At 39.4% G+C, this 12,327-nt stretch overlaps 1 protein-coding gene across 1 annotated transcript in view; it reads right to left on the reverse strand.

Moving 5' to 3' along the window:
* Positions 1 to 1,726: 1,726 nt before the first annotated feature.
* The window catches only part of pde3b (phosphodiesterase 3B), a 68,992-nt gene continuing 58,391 nt past the window's right edge, over positions 1,727 to 12,327 (reverse strand). The window contains exons 9-16 of the mRNA XM_084716635.1: positions 12,149 to 12,283; positions 11,555 to 11,666; positions 11,219 to 11,332; positions 9,396 to 9,595; positions 7,152 to 7,355; positions 6,828 to 6,989; positions 5,558 to 5,810; positions 1,727 to 4,765 (exon numbers count right to left, since the gene is read on the reverse strand). Coding sequence (XP_084572761.1) covers positions 4,539 to 4,765; positions 5,558 to 5,810; positions 6,828 to 6,989; positions 7,152 to 7,355; positions 9,396 to 9,595; positions 11,219 to 11,332; positions 11,555 to 11,666; positions 12,149 to 12,283 — 1,407 coding nt within the window. The 3' untranslated portion in view covers positions 1,727 to 4,538. The remainder of the gene's footprint in view (positions 4,766 to 5,557; positions 5,811 to 6,827; positions 6,990 to 7,151; positions 7,356 to 9,395; positions 9,596 to 11,218; positions 11,333 to 11,554; positions 11,667 to 12,148; positions 12,284 to 12,327) is intronic.

Genomic DNA, 12,327 nt, shown 5'->3' on the forward strand with positions numbered 1-12,327 from the left:
ATGAAGGTTAAATGCAGCTGCGTCACTTTTCAATTTCTGAGTGTTCCTCCCCCCTTTGCTCTTCTCTCAGCAGAAAAGTGAATTGACAATTCAAGACATTATGTGTTGTATAAAGTGACTAATGGTACAGGGAGCAGATGGTATTTTCAGTTTCTTTTAGCAATCATAGTGCTTAACCCTGCATTCGCTCCTCCTTTACAGCCCACTTGGGGGCGGAGCAACAACCTGTAAATGCACTGACACAGAATCACCTTGATACTGGCAAAGTCATGACAAACACTGGCTTATCCATAGATGAGCAGATGCAGAAACTATTAGCATCAATTTGGAGTCAGGCAACCTGGTGTTTCAAATGTTATTCACTAAAATCAGTTTCCTGCATCAGCCAAAAATGACAGCGTTATGTGGTCTGAGTGAACCGAAACAGCCAAAACAATGAGCCGACATTATAAGTTGATCAACTTTTTATAACTGTGATTTGTTTGTCAATGTAAAGCTAAGCTGGTTATCCCTAAAACAAAAGCCCACTGCTCCAAAAATACAAATTCTGGAGTTGGAGTTCAGTGACTGCAGGCTTTAGTATTTTACACTCTGTTAATATATTGCTTAATTTAACTATAAACATCTGCTCCTTCTAAAAGATTATTACTGATTTCTTATAGCTCATAAACAGACACTAACTCGTTCAGTGAACATTTGGTATTAATGTCGGCTCCATATGAAGTATACAACTGTCGATCAGCCAGTGTGGCCAAAACAGAAACAGATGTTCTGCACCAGAGTGGAAATTTCAAGGGCAAACATGCTGGCTGTAGCGTTGTTGTTGGAGAAACCAGTATTTCTACTTAGCATTCCTTAATCTCTGATGACATATCCTGGTCATTTTATGATTCAGTGCAGCAAATACATGAAATATTTCTCCTTTAATATAAAAAATATTTATCATAGCAGCTTCAAAGGCTCTGCACACCCACACAGGTGTTTTCGATTACTATACCTGATCGGACGTCTGCTCTGGTTGAAGTTGGGTGAAGTTACTGCAGGGGATGATTCCCTGATATGACTGATAAAGGTGCAAGTTGTCTCACCATAACTGAGAGTAGAAGATGTTAGTCAAGCACAGTTTGTACACACCCACCTTCTCCTGAGGAGATCTAATCAGGCTTATAAGTGAAAACACCCATGTGGCTACACAAACAGTGTTTTTAAGGTCTTTAAAGGGACAGTTCACCCCAAAAACAAAATGCATATTTTTCCTCTGACCTGTAGCGCTATTTATCCATTTAGATGGTTTTGGTGTGAGCAGCCGAGTTTTGGAGCTGGACGGATATTGCTTAACTGCAATGTCTCTTTTCCAGAAATCATGTTCTGGTTACTCAAGATAATATACAGCTGCTTTTGAATTTCTTTAAATGTAATTTTTGGTGATTTGAGTAACACAAGCCAAGCGGTCCCATAATTATCTAGAGAGGGCAGACATCCGTACGACCGATATCTCAATAACTCAGCAACTCACACTAAAACTGTCAACGTGGATAAAAAGCACTACAGGCCAGAGGAAAAAAAGAGGGTGGATAGTCCTTTTTAGGTTGTTCTCTGTTTATTTGGGGTGGCATGAACCAAAAAAAAGGCAGTGTAATATATAGCATATTGTGAGTTCACACAGATACACAGAGACACACACACAGCAATAAAAAATAAAAAAAAAATCAATGAGAACTTGTGATACTTTAGGGATGGTGTTTTATGACAGCTATAAATAACAACAAAAATCAGTTGCCCCCACAATGTAGATAAGGGTGAATGGTTACATTAGACAAACGTACGTATATTGATGCTACATAAGGGTAACAACCATTCATAGATGTATTTATGGCACAATCATCAGAGGACACTGTGGTTTGAAAGACTGCACAGTGAGAAGCCAATAACAAACTTTTACAACTTAATGAGCCATAACATGTCATGTCGGGTCGGGAGCTACCAAGGCTTTATGATCCAGCATGGGTCCATGTGAAAAAACTGACGACAGAGTTGTCAGAATGTATATGGCTCTGACCTGAGTCCAACTCTGACTCTCGCCACTGTCACCGCCACTTTGAGCCCGGTGGAATATTTGACTCGAGGTGCGTTTCTCTTGCACGAACAGTACTGGAGCCCAGAGAGAGTTTGCCAATCAGCGAATCACAGCCCACAAACTACTGTATGTAGGTAAAGTTTGGCACTAGTTGGGTCGACTGAGACGACAGTGATAGAGAGAGAGATCATGAAGAATACAAGAGTGGTTATGATACAGAACAGGGAGAGGCTGAAACCAAGTGGAAAAAAAAAAAAAATCAAAAATCAAAACACCAAACCCCACAGTTCCACACCTGTAAATAGAAGTAGATAAAAACTCTGGAAACACAATGGTAAATTACAGGATCTCAATGTACAATATGTCAGCTGCGTGTAGAAAACAGATGCATTCATTTGATTATTTAAAAAATATATATTTATATGCACATACTCTTTTGTACAGCGGCTAAACACTTGTTTGGTATTAAAATGTGCACACCTGTATCTATTTTTTTGTCTTTAAATATTACTATCTTGATTTTACACTGCTTACCTAACATTTTTCTCCAGAGATTTTTGATTTAATAAGGTGATAAAGGAGCTAGGCAACAATTCTTGCCTCTTCCCTTTCATAAAACATCTTATTCTAGTGGAATGCCAAGAGTTCTTAGAGACAAAAATAGAGAACTAGTAGTTTTTTAACATGCCTCGTGGCACATCATAATATATATATATTTATATATGTATATATATATATGTTTATGTATATATATATATATATATACATATATATAAACAAAACCAAAGTGAAATGAAACCCTGGATCCCTTCTTTACACACTGGCCAAGTTATGGATTTGGCAAAAACAAAAAAAGAGGAAAAGGAGAGTTGGGTGAGCTTTAAATGTGTCTAAACATCAGTGTTTAAATGAGACAGATGAATAGACGTTGTACTGTTTGATTAAAAACAATGCAGAGAACTTTGAATTAAAAAAAAACATGAACTAATATTCTGTTATAGAACTGCAAAGTTGTACAACGTGAGACATTTGCAGTCTGCTGACAATCAAGATAAGCTTTTCTCCAGTGAGGTTGTAAAAAGGTTATGCAAACAGTGTATGAATGGCCAAGAGACAGCACATACTGAATGCTCCTCTGTCACAGAGGATTTCAATTGCTTGAATTTGTTTGTAGTCAAGTTGTTCATTAAGAGATTACAAACTACTTCAGTCACCCAGATTTTTAATTTTCTTACTCTTTAAAGTGTATTTCATATTAATGACATAAATTCTTGCAAAATAATTATTCAACTTTGCGTGAATCCTGAGTAACCTTTAAAAAAATACTTAGAATCAAAAATAAAAGGAAAAATGAAGAATCCATTCATTGAAACAGCACTCCTGATCTGAATGCGACATGTTAAAACACCAGAGGACATTTCACTGATTAGAAACCAACCATTACTGAAAAGGACACACAAACATACACACAAATTACGTACTAAAAATAATTAAAAATGTGCTCTCTTTCTCCCTACTCATTCTCTCTATCACATTCCCGCCAGAAATATTCACACATTCAAACAAAATGAAGCAAGGAGAGACCAAAAGAAAAGAAAAAAAAAAAAAAAGACGGGTGGTACACATGAGTAAAAGCATCAAAAATGATGCAGATATAATGCTATTAATCAGTCAACATCTCAATAATGTCTCTGTGACTGAGTCTGATACAGTGTTTCGTGTCGCCAGCAAGGAGAGAGAACTACACAAGCCTAGGCTCTGGGCCAATATGGACTCAGTAAAGGTTCAGACAGGCACATTTGATATATATATGTATATATATAATTCAAAAATATACCTGACATTGAGGCTGAAACAGTCTGTCTCTTGTCTTTCCATGTTTGAACTGTTCACTTTGGTAAAGGGTATCGATCACTTCATGATGTCGCTTGCTTCATTAGTTTTCCTCTACCTTTCGTTTTTAAATAGACAGGAATTGTTTTGTACCTAAGGGAGGTGTAAGCGCTTTGCATTCAAGGCAGCATCACAGCCGAGTCACCATGGAGGGCAAGTTAATGCACATCCACGCTCTTCTTCTTCTGCACCTTCCTCCTCAGTTCTGGTGCTTTTGTTTTTTTTTGTTTTTTTTTAACAGAGTCGGCTCTCCATGGGGTGAAAAAGTGCATAGGAGTTGGGCTCCCACCGTTGCAGCAAGGATCCGCTCACAGTAGTAAGGCCTTTTTGTTTCTCCAAAAACAACGTGACTGCTTAAGCGTCTGAGTGTCTGCACAGTGAATCTTTCGTGTGTGTGTGTGTGTGTGTGTGTTTGTGTGAGAGGGAGCAAAGTGTGGTTATGTGCATTTGTCAGCTGTCTGTGTGTGTTTATGTTGGTGAAAGGCAGGTGGTCAATGGACTCATGTCCTTGTACTGCCTCTCCTCTTCATTTTTTAAACACATCTCTGTTCTTTCCTTCGTCCTCCTGCTACTGACGCTCCTCCCCCTCCTCCTCCTCCTGGATGACCTGGATGTCATCAGACGGAGAGGTGGGCAGGCTGGCCGGCAGGCTGGGGAGCAGGCTGTCAGACTGCTGCTGTTTGCTGAGCTCTTTGCTCTTCTCCTCCTCCTCGATGGTCTGCTTCCACACCTTGTGGTTCTCCGTCAGGTGCTGCATGATGCTGCAGAACAACCTGCGGCGGCCCTTCCTCCTTTCTGCGGAAAAGAAAACACAAAGAAATGCTTCAGAAAATAACTGTAATCTGTTGTGCAAAGTGAACTTGACAGTAACGCTACACTGATTAATCAGTGAGTTGATCAAAAGAAATTTAGTTGGCAACTATTTGATAATTGTTTCAGGTTCAAGCTAAAATGTCAAACATTTTCTTGCTCGTCCTAAATGTGAGGATTTGCTGCTTTTCTTCGTTATTCATGAGCAACTTGAAGACGTCACTTTGGGCTCTGGGAAATTGTGATGAGCATTATTCACCATTTTAAAGACTTTAAAGAACAATATGTAAAAAATTTGCATCCAAAAATGAGTATTGCAGTCCGTGTTGGAGCCATAAATTGTATATTAAATAGGCTGAGTCCCTATTTTATATACAATCTATGGTTGAAGTGAGTTGTCCCGCCCACCTCCCCACAGACCCAAGGAAGCTCAGGCCAGCTGAAGGAAGACAGCAGGAATGCAAGACGAGTGCAACATTGTTATTTGACAATAACAAGTGATGATGAGTTCTACACTGTAAGTTGATCAGGTACTTATATCAATCGTCTGTCAATATAAAGCTAAGCCTGTTACCTCAAAAAGAAAAGTTCACTGCAATGAAAATACACACTGCCTGCCAAACTCCATTAAACATGTTGCTAAATTTAATTGTAAATCTACTCCTAAAAGATTATTAATGACTTCTTATGACTCATACAGAGACACTTACTTATTTGGCAAATATTTATCATTAATTTTAACTCTAACTAAAATGAAATGGGCAAACTAATGCTTACTTGGTGGCAGCTCATCTTCCAGCTCGTCATCCTCGTCTTCATCTGAGTCTGTGTCCACCTGACCCTCCTCGTCGTCTTCATCCGATCCCTCCTCATTGATCCAGTAGCCGGGGAGCAGGCCAGCGGCATCGTAGGAGTTACAAAGTGGTCCTACAATATGAGTGATGAAGGACTCTTGTAACTTTGCGAGCTGTGGTGAGGAGCGGTCCATGAAGGGGCTGATGGGTAACCCCAACCTTGCCTCCTCATCTCCCTGCAGATTGAAAATTAAAAAAAACATCTTGATTAACCTTGATACTATATCACAATCACAGAGGAGCAAAATCCTACAGCTGCTAGACTTAATATTTCTGATATTTGTTTTGCTTCCTTCTGTCTTGTTTGCTTGACAGGTGGGAAGAATTTCCCTTGCAGGACTACAAAGCCTGCACTGTACTGAAAGACTATCCTTAAACGGAAAACATGCTCAGGATATTTCTTAACCTCAACATCTAGTCTCTTTTATAGTTCTACACAAATGAGAGACAGAGGTGAGAAGAGGAAGTACAACTGCCATGAGAGCCGAGGAGATGAAGAGCTGCAGGGGAGCCAAGATGTAGGCTACAGGCAGGGAGCAAGTGGAGCGGTTTCTCTAGGGGAATAAAGGTGGGGTTTTTTTTCCACAGGCAACAATGTTGGAAATAGGACAGTGGCGTAAAGCCTGGCTGCCACCAGTGTGGGGCTTCACAGTTCATTTTGAAAGACAGCTACATGGTTGCAACACCAGTACACACAATTAAAGGAGCATGAAGGATAACACAAAAAAGTCACTGGACTTATTTCCCTTCAGGTCCTTATTGTAGTTAGATGGTGTGCAGGTGTGTGCATGTGAGGGTTCGTACTTGTATGTAGAAATAGTGGGATTAACAGATTTTTTTCCAAGTCATCTTTCGATTGTTTCATCTTTTTGAAGTTTGCATCCCTGGGATATAATACAGAGAGACTCACACTGCTGGGCTGTGGCCCACTGGTGAGCCTTGAAGTAATCAGAACTAACAAAACAAAGCCATGGGATTTGAATACCATGTTATTCTTCATTTATGTGAGTTAGTTTAATAGGTGTTAGACCATATTTGGTGACCTGTCACATTAACACTAGAACAGATTTTATATCTCATCACTAGAGAGCCCTAGAGTAATCTAATTTCCACCATAATCGTGTATTTTTCTTCTAAAGATGCAATATAAACATAAAATGAAGTGGTCTGTGTTAACTGAATACACTCTGTACCTGCTCGTAAAACTCATTGACGATGCCTTCTGTCCATTTGAGGTGCAGGTCACGGACCTTGGCTGGTCCATTGATGTCTGCCAGCTTGATACACACTTGACACACCAGCAGTCTGTCATTCTCATTTGTCCAATCAATTCCTGGACTGTTCACATCATTCACCTATTAACAAACAGACATGTATATGTTATTAGAACTAGTTAACCGCTTCATCCTGCATCTATTATGTAGAATGCCGCTCAATTAGACTCTCAGTTTCAATCAGAAAGAATCAATAAATGGATCTAATCTGATCATATAACTCAGTGTGTCTTCATCTCAGACCTTAGCATTGAACTCAGCCAGGAAGTCAAAGTGCTTCTTGAGGTCTGTGGCCAGTATAGCCTCAATGACAAGGAAGCGAAAACGCTTGAACTCCACGTGGTCCAGGTTGACCAGGAAGTTGAACTCCGGCCGGGACAGGTAGAGGCTCCAGGCCGACGCAGCGTGGTGGTTCTCCAGCACTGACCTGTCGTTGTACAGCACTGCCTACAGCGCACAGGAGACAAACAGCAAAGTGGTGAGAGGCGGCACGCTAAGAAGATTCCTATAATTTCCTCGAAAATGTCAGTAATAAAAGTGCTTACATAATACGTCTGCATATGTGTTACACAATTTGTAATGGGTTTAAAAATAGCAAGCACTCAATAAGTGAGATAAAAAGGACATGAGAGTATTTGGTTATGAAAGTAGAAATGTAACAGGCTCAGGCCGAAGTATGGCTGAAGGAAGAACCAGGTTAAAAGCAGTTACGGGGACATGAGATACTGCAAAAAGGCTTAAAAGATCCTTTTAACAGCCACGGTGCAGGTCAACATCATTTGCAATCAATAGGTTCAGGGTTCCCTATCCCTTCTTTTAACCGATTTTCCCAAAACCCAGACAGCACGAGCGCTATCGCTGCATATGTTTGAACTGGGCCATGTAGTTAACCTTTTCACCCCTCATTTACATGCCTGACCACAATGAGAGAGCACAAGTGGATTAACTGGCTATGTGTGTGGAGTTATCTTATATATGATCTACATTTGAGACACAATTTGTAGAGATGATTTAATCTTGTGTCAACTGAGCAGAAGTCCTACAAGGCTGCTTAATTATTTTTTTTGATGATACCATGTGTATATCTTGGCTTAGCTTATCTTGGCTTAGTTTTAAAGCATGTAAGTAAAAGTCATGTAAGGAAATGTTGACTGTGGAGTTAAAGATTGACTAGAGACATAGGGTTTCTGTAGGTTGCTCATGCACAAGGACACAACACGGCTTCCAGTGAATTGTTTTAGTTCCACAAATACAACGTAAGGCAGCTGAAGTCAAACAGATGTAAAAACCAACACTGAACATGTGATGATTCAAAGAAAAAGGTGTGTACAGGCAGTCAGTTTTGTGTGGCTCACTATGTAAGTGCACGTGTGTGTTGATCATTGATTGTGTGCAACATGCACACATCCAGTTTGTGCTTTCATTCCAAAAAAGATAATGTTCCTACTAAGCTGTTTACATGAAAATGAAAAAAATGTATATATTCTACTGATCTTCCCATTTACATGCAACATTGCATACTCAGATTAACTAATGACATACGTCTTATAGCTTCTATTATATTATATATTATATGTCAGCCCTTTACTGGTCATGTCTGTGTCCATACACACTGATGAATATTGTCATATTTGGAATAATAGTGGAAAACTAGTGTGTGTTAGTGTGTATATAGACATAGTGTCAACTATTTGTGCTGAGTGGCAGCTTTTCTGTGGTCAGGTGGAAGAAGAAAAAAAAAAGCACACATGCAGCATCCACCAGGGGCCACTCAGACAGTCTGTCACTGCTGCTGCAGAGAGACAGCCTTGTGATTGTCTGTTTGTACAAAGGGCTTGTCTCCAGGGCAAGACGTCAATCGTGATATTTGCACTTGGTTTGTTGGTCTTGAAAGAACAAATATTCCTGTTAGGAGGCAGGTTGCAAACCTGTTGCAAACATTGACCCTCACTCACCGTGGAGTAGATGACTTAGGAAAACGCAGATAAAAGGGACAAATGCTGACACTGTAGCAGGTGCAGGATACGAAATGTTATATTATTTTATTATTATGCATAGAGGGTACTGTTTATTTCTATAGGAAGCTTGGAAAACTGCAATAATATGGTACACACATGTATGTATGAGAAAACAGCCAGCAAACTGGTCACCAGTTTTGAGAGAAGTAAAAACTCTTGTGGTTCAGTTTAGTATGAAAGTGTCCAGTTTGAAAAGCAAAGTTGACATCCAGGATTGTTTATGGTGTCATCAACCTACTGGGTATGTATGCTGATTGGTCCTTCGAATGTCTGGGGGAGGTTAATTTCATTCTCTCAGTTATATTTATCTTCTGACACAGTTTTCTACAGTTATGGTGAAATGTCATTTTGCATAAACCCATATTTTGAACATCTGATCCTTTGTTTCTATAAACATGAGTGTGTTTATGTGTCATTTGTCATTTCACTTTACCACACTTTCAAATTCTAAGAACTGCGGCTGGTTTACCTGAGGTGCATTAGTGGCTACTAGAAAGGCATTTGTGCGACCGGGGTGGTCGTAGTCGTGCATTGCAGCTGCTACATAAAGGGCCATGAGCTCAAGGGCGGGTATGTTCCAGGCCAGGCAGCCGTAGCTGTCGTCTGAAATCGAGGAGCTTTTGGAGGAAGCGTAGGGTATCCTGCCTGGAGAGATCCCGCTATCTGAATCTGGAACACGACAAGAAAACAAGACAGACGTCAAAGAATGTCACACTGGTGAAAAATAAGGTGTAGTCTTTGTAAAATCAGGTTAGAATTATAGCTTTTCTACAATTAAGCAAAACGTATCTTAGACCTTTCTTTTAAAATTTAAGCCGAAACTGGATCAAATGCAAAAGGGAAGGGGACAGATATAAACTGAGTTATAATTATTATTATTTATTTATTTATGGTTATACTTACATATATTATTATTTCTCACACCACCGCCATTTTCTCATCCCTGTCTCTCTGACTTTTTTCAACAAAACACAGCTGTCCTGGCAGCTTCAGCGGGAGACATCAGTCTACAGGCTTGAAGTAATTTCTAATGGAGCTAAAATATCATAACGGGCATCTCTGCATTTTAAACTGAACCATCTGTGTTCTGTACAGAGACCACATCTCCTAAAAAAATAAACTTCTGAAAGCCACTAGCAACAAAATCAGGCAGGCTGGTCATATAACCTTTGGTCCAATGTATCTTAAAGTTGTGTGGCTACTTCCGAACAGGTGCTGTGAGCAGGAAAGGATGAAGAGGTTGCACACTTTAAACAAACGCTTTATCTCTTTATTTGATTCTAAATTCACTAATGCCTCAGTCAAACTAATAATTTATGTTTGCAAACTTTCTTCATCTCTTTTAATCTTGGACAAGTAAGAGTTTATAATTTTTCTTCCAAGAAATCCAATTATTCAGATGTTTATTCTCAGGGGAGTTGACCTAATCCACCTTTCCTCAAGTTGACCTGATCAGAACTTTATTTGTAAGATTATTTTGTGAATATCGTCTGATCTGAGACATCAAAAAGGTACCACATCTACTGTACATTTATGATGCATAACTAGATACTAATCATGTTTACGAGGATATGTTTTTTCTATTCTGTTGAACTTTGCACATGTAATTCCTCATTAATGTGCATTCAGTCACCTAATAATCACATTTTTCCTGCAAGATGTTCTAGGATTGGTCGCCCAAAACATCTTTATTTTATTCATTTCATTTATTTGACAGGGACAACACATGCAGGCACTGCTACACTCAAATAAAAATGCAACCGTTGCAAAGTATATAGGACCTTTAGTCATAGCTAATTTGCAGTCCGTGTGCCTGATTAGGGCTTTAAGGAATAAAACACAGGATACAGCAAAGAGAGACAAAGAACAAAACATAGATAGACAACAGCTACAAACACTGACTGAAATGAAAATTAATTGAGACAAAACTATTTTTTAACTAAATAAGATATTTTCCATAACAGCCATATTTTAAAGGTTTTATACGCTGTGGAAGCCACTGAGAACAACTATGTAAAAAAAATGTTTATTTAAAAAAAAAAGGTTTATTGATGAGATCAGAGAAATCCATTTATGACAGTTACTGTGTGCACACTCTCATGCACCACTGTAAGTAGAGACTGAATGATTAAAAACCTCTCAGTCTCAAATGTGTGACACCAGCTAACATCTGTACTACGCATCAGAGATTAAATGACATAATCATGCATTTAGCCTAAAATGGGTCCGGATTATAATCTGTGTTCCACAAACTGTAAAAGCGATTTGCAACCAATGAGTTCATAAGCCCACCTGTGTCACTTCCTGTCACATGCTCACTGTGAATCTGCTGGAACCCAGGGATTGGTCGAGTGGTCAGGTACCAGACAGCATGGAGCACATCAGTAGCATGGACCCGGTTATGATCTGTGTGTTTGTAATGATTACAGTTTAAATTAGTCTATGTTATCATGTACACCGGCAATAATCTGAAATATTAGATTATTTACAGCTAACTAAAGCTGCATTTTAGCCTGGCCACACAACAACTGCTTAATTCATGCAGTAATAAACATGAAAATCGTGAGAAATCACATAAAAAACAAAGTATAGTAGAATTTCTTGAATGCTGCACAGAGTAACACTCACAGGGAATGTCCCTGTAGCCGTTTTCCAGAGCACAGAAGTATGTCATGAACTCCCTCACAGGGATCTTGAAAATTTCAAACAGACACGTATCCTGGAAAAGGGTGTATGTCACCTGGGGAGGCACAAGACACGACAAGCCATCTTTACTGAAACACCAGTCACAACACAAAACAACCAGCACCACCACTAATGTTCAATTGAAAATTAAAATAATCTCATCAGTGTGCACCAGCAAGATGTTCACTGTCTGCTGAAATGCAATTTCAAGCTAAAAAGGGACATAATTTGTACTTCCTGAAGTTTGTAATACTTAATCTAGGTGTTGCATACGTACATTCGCTGTACATCTGTGACCTGACTCTAATCTAGAACAGGTTGGGAGTCTTTATTAGGAAACTACTGCTGCTGAACAGCCGATGTGATCCATCATTTTTAAAGTCCACACCAACTCCACCTTTACACTGTTTTCATGCTACCAGCAATTCACTTTTTCCTGTTTCCTTAGGTCTTAAATAACCAGACACTGGCATATTTAATGCAGGCTAAAAGAGGACCCTAACAGATGCAAAGGAGATGACTGTTTGTTGTACTCACATAGCTGAGTATCCTTCCAGTCTTCCCTCCTGATTTGTCCACCAGGTCAAAGATCTGGAAGTTCCAGGTATTCATCCTCTCCATGACGGCCTCGTGGTCCTCCAGCATAGGATCTAGTCTGAACTCCTGCTCACCCTGGAGACAAACAGAAGATGCACAAAAATGTAGATTGCATATTG

This window comes from Lutjanus erythropterus, chromosome 1 (assembly GCF_056507025.1).
Source record: "Lutjanus erythropterus isolate fLutEry1 chromosome 1, fLutEry1.hap2, whole genome shotgun sequence".
In the NCBI taxonomy this organism is placed as follows: Eukaryota; Metazoa; Chordata; class Actinopteri; order Lutjaniformes; family Lutjanidae; genus Lutjanus; species Lutjanus erythropterus.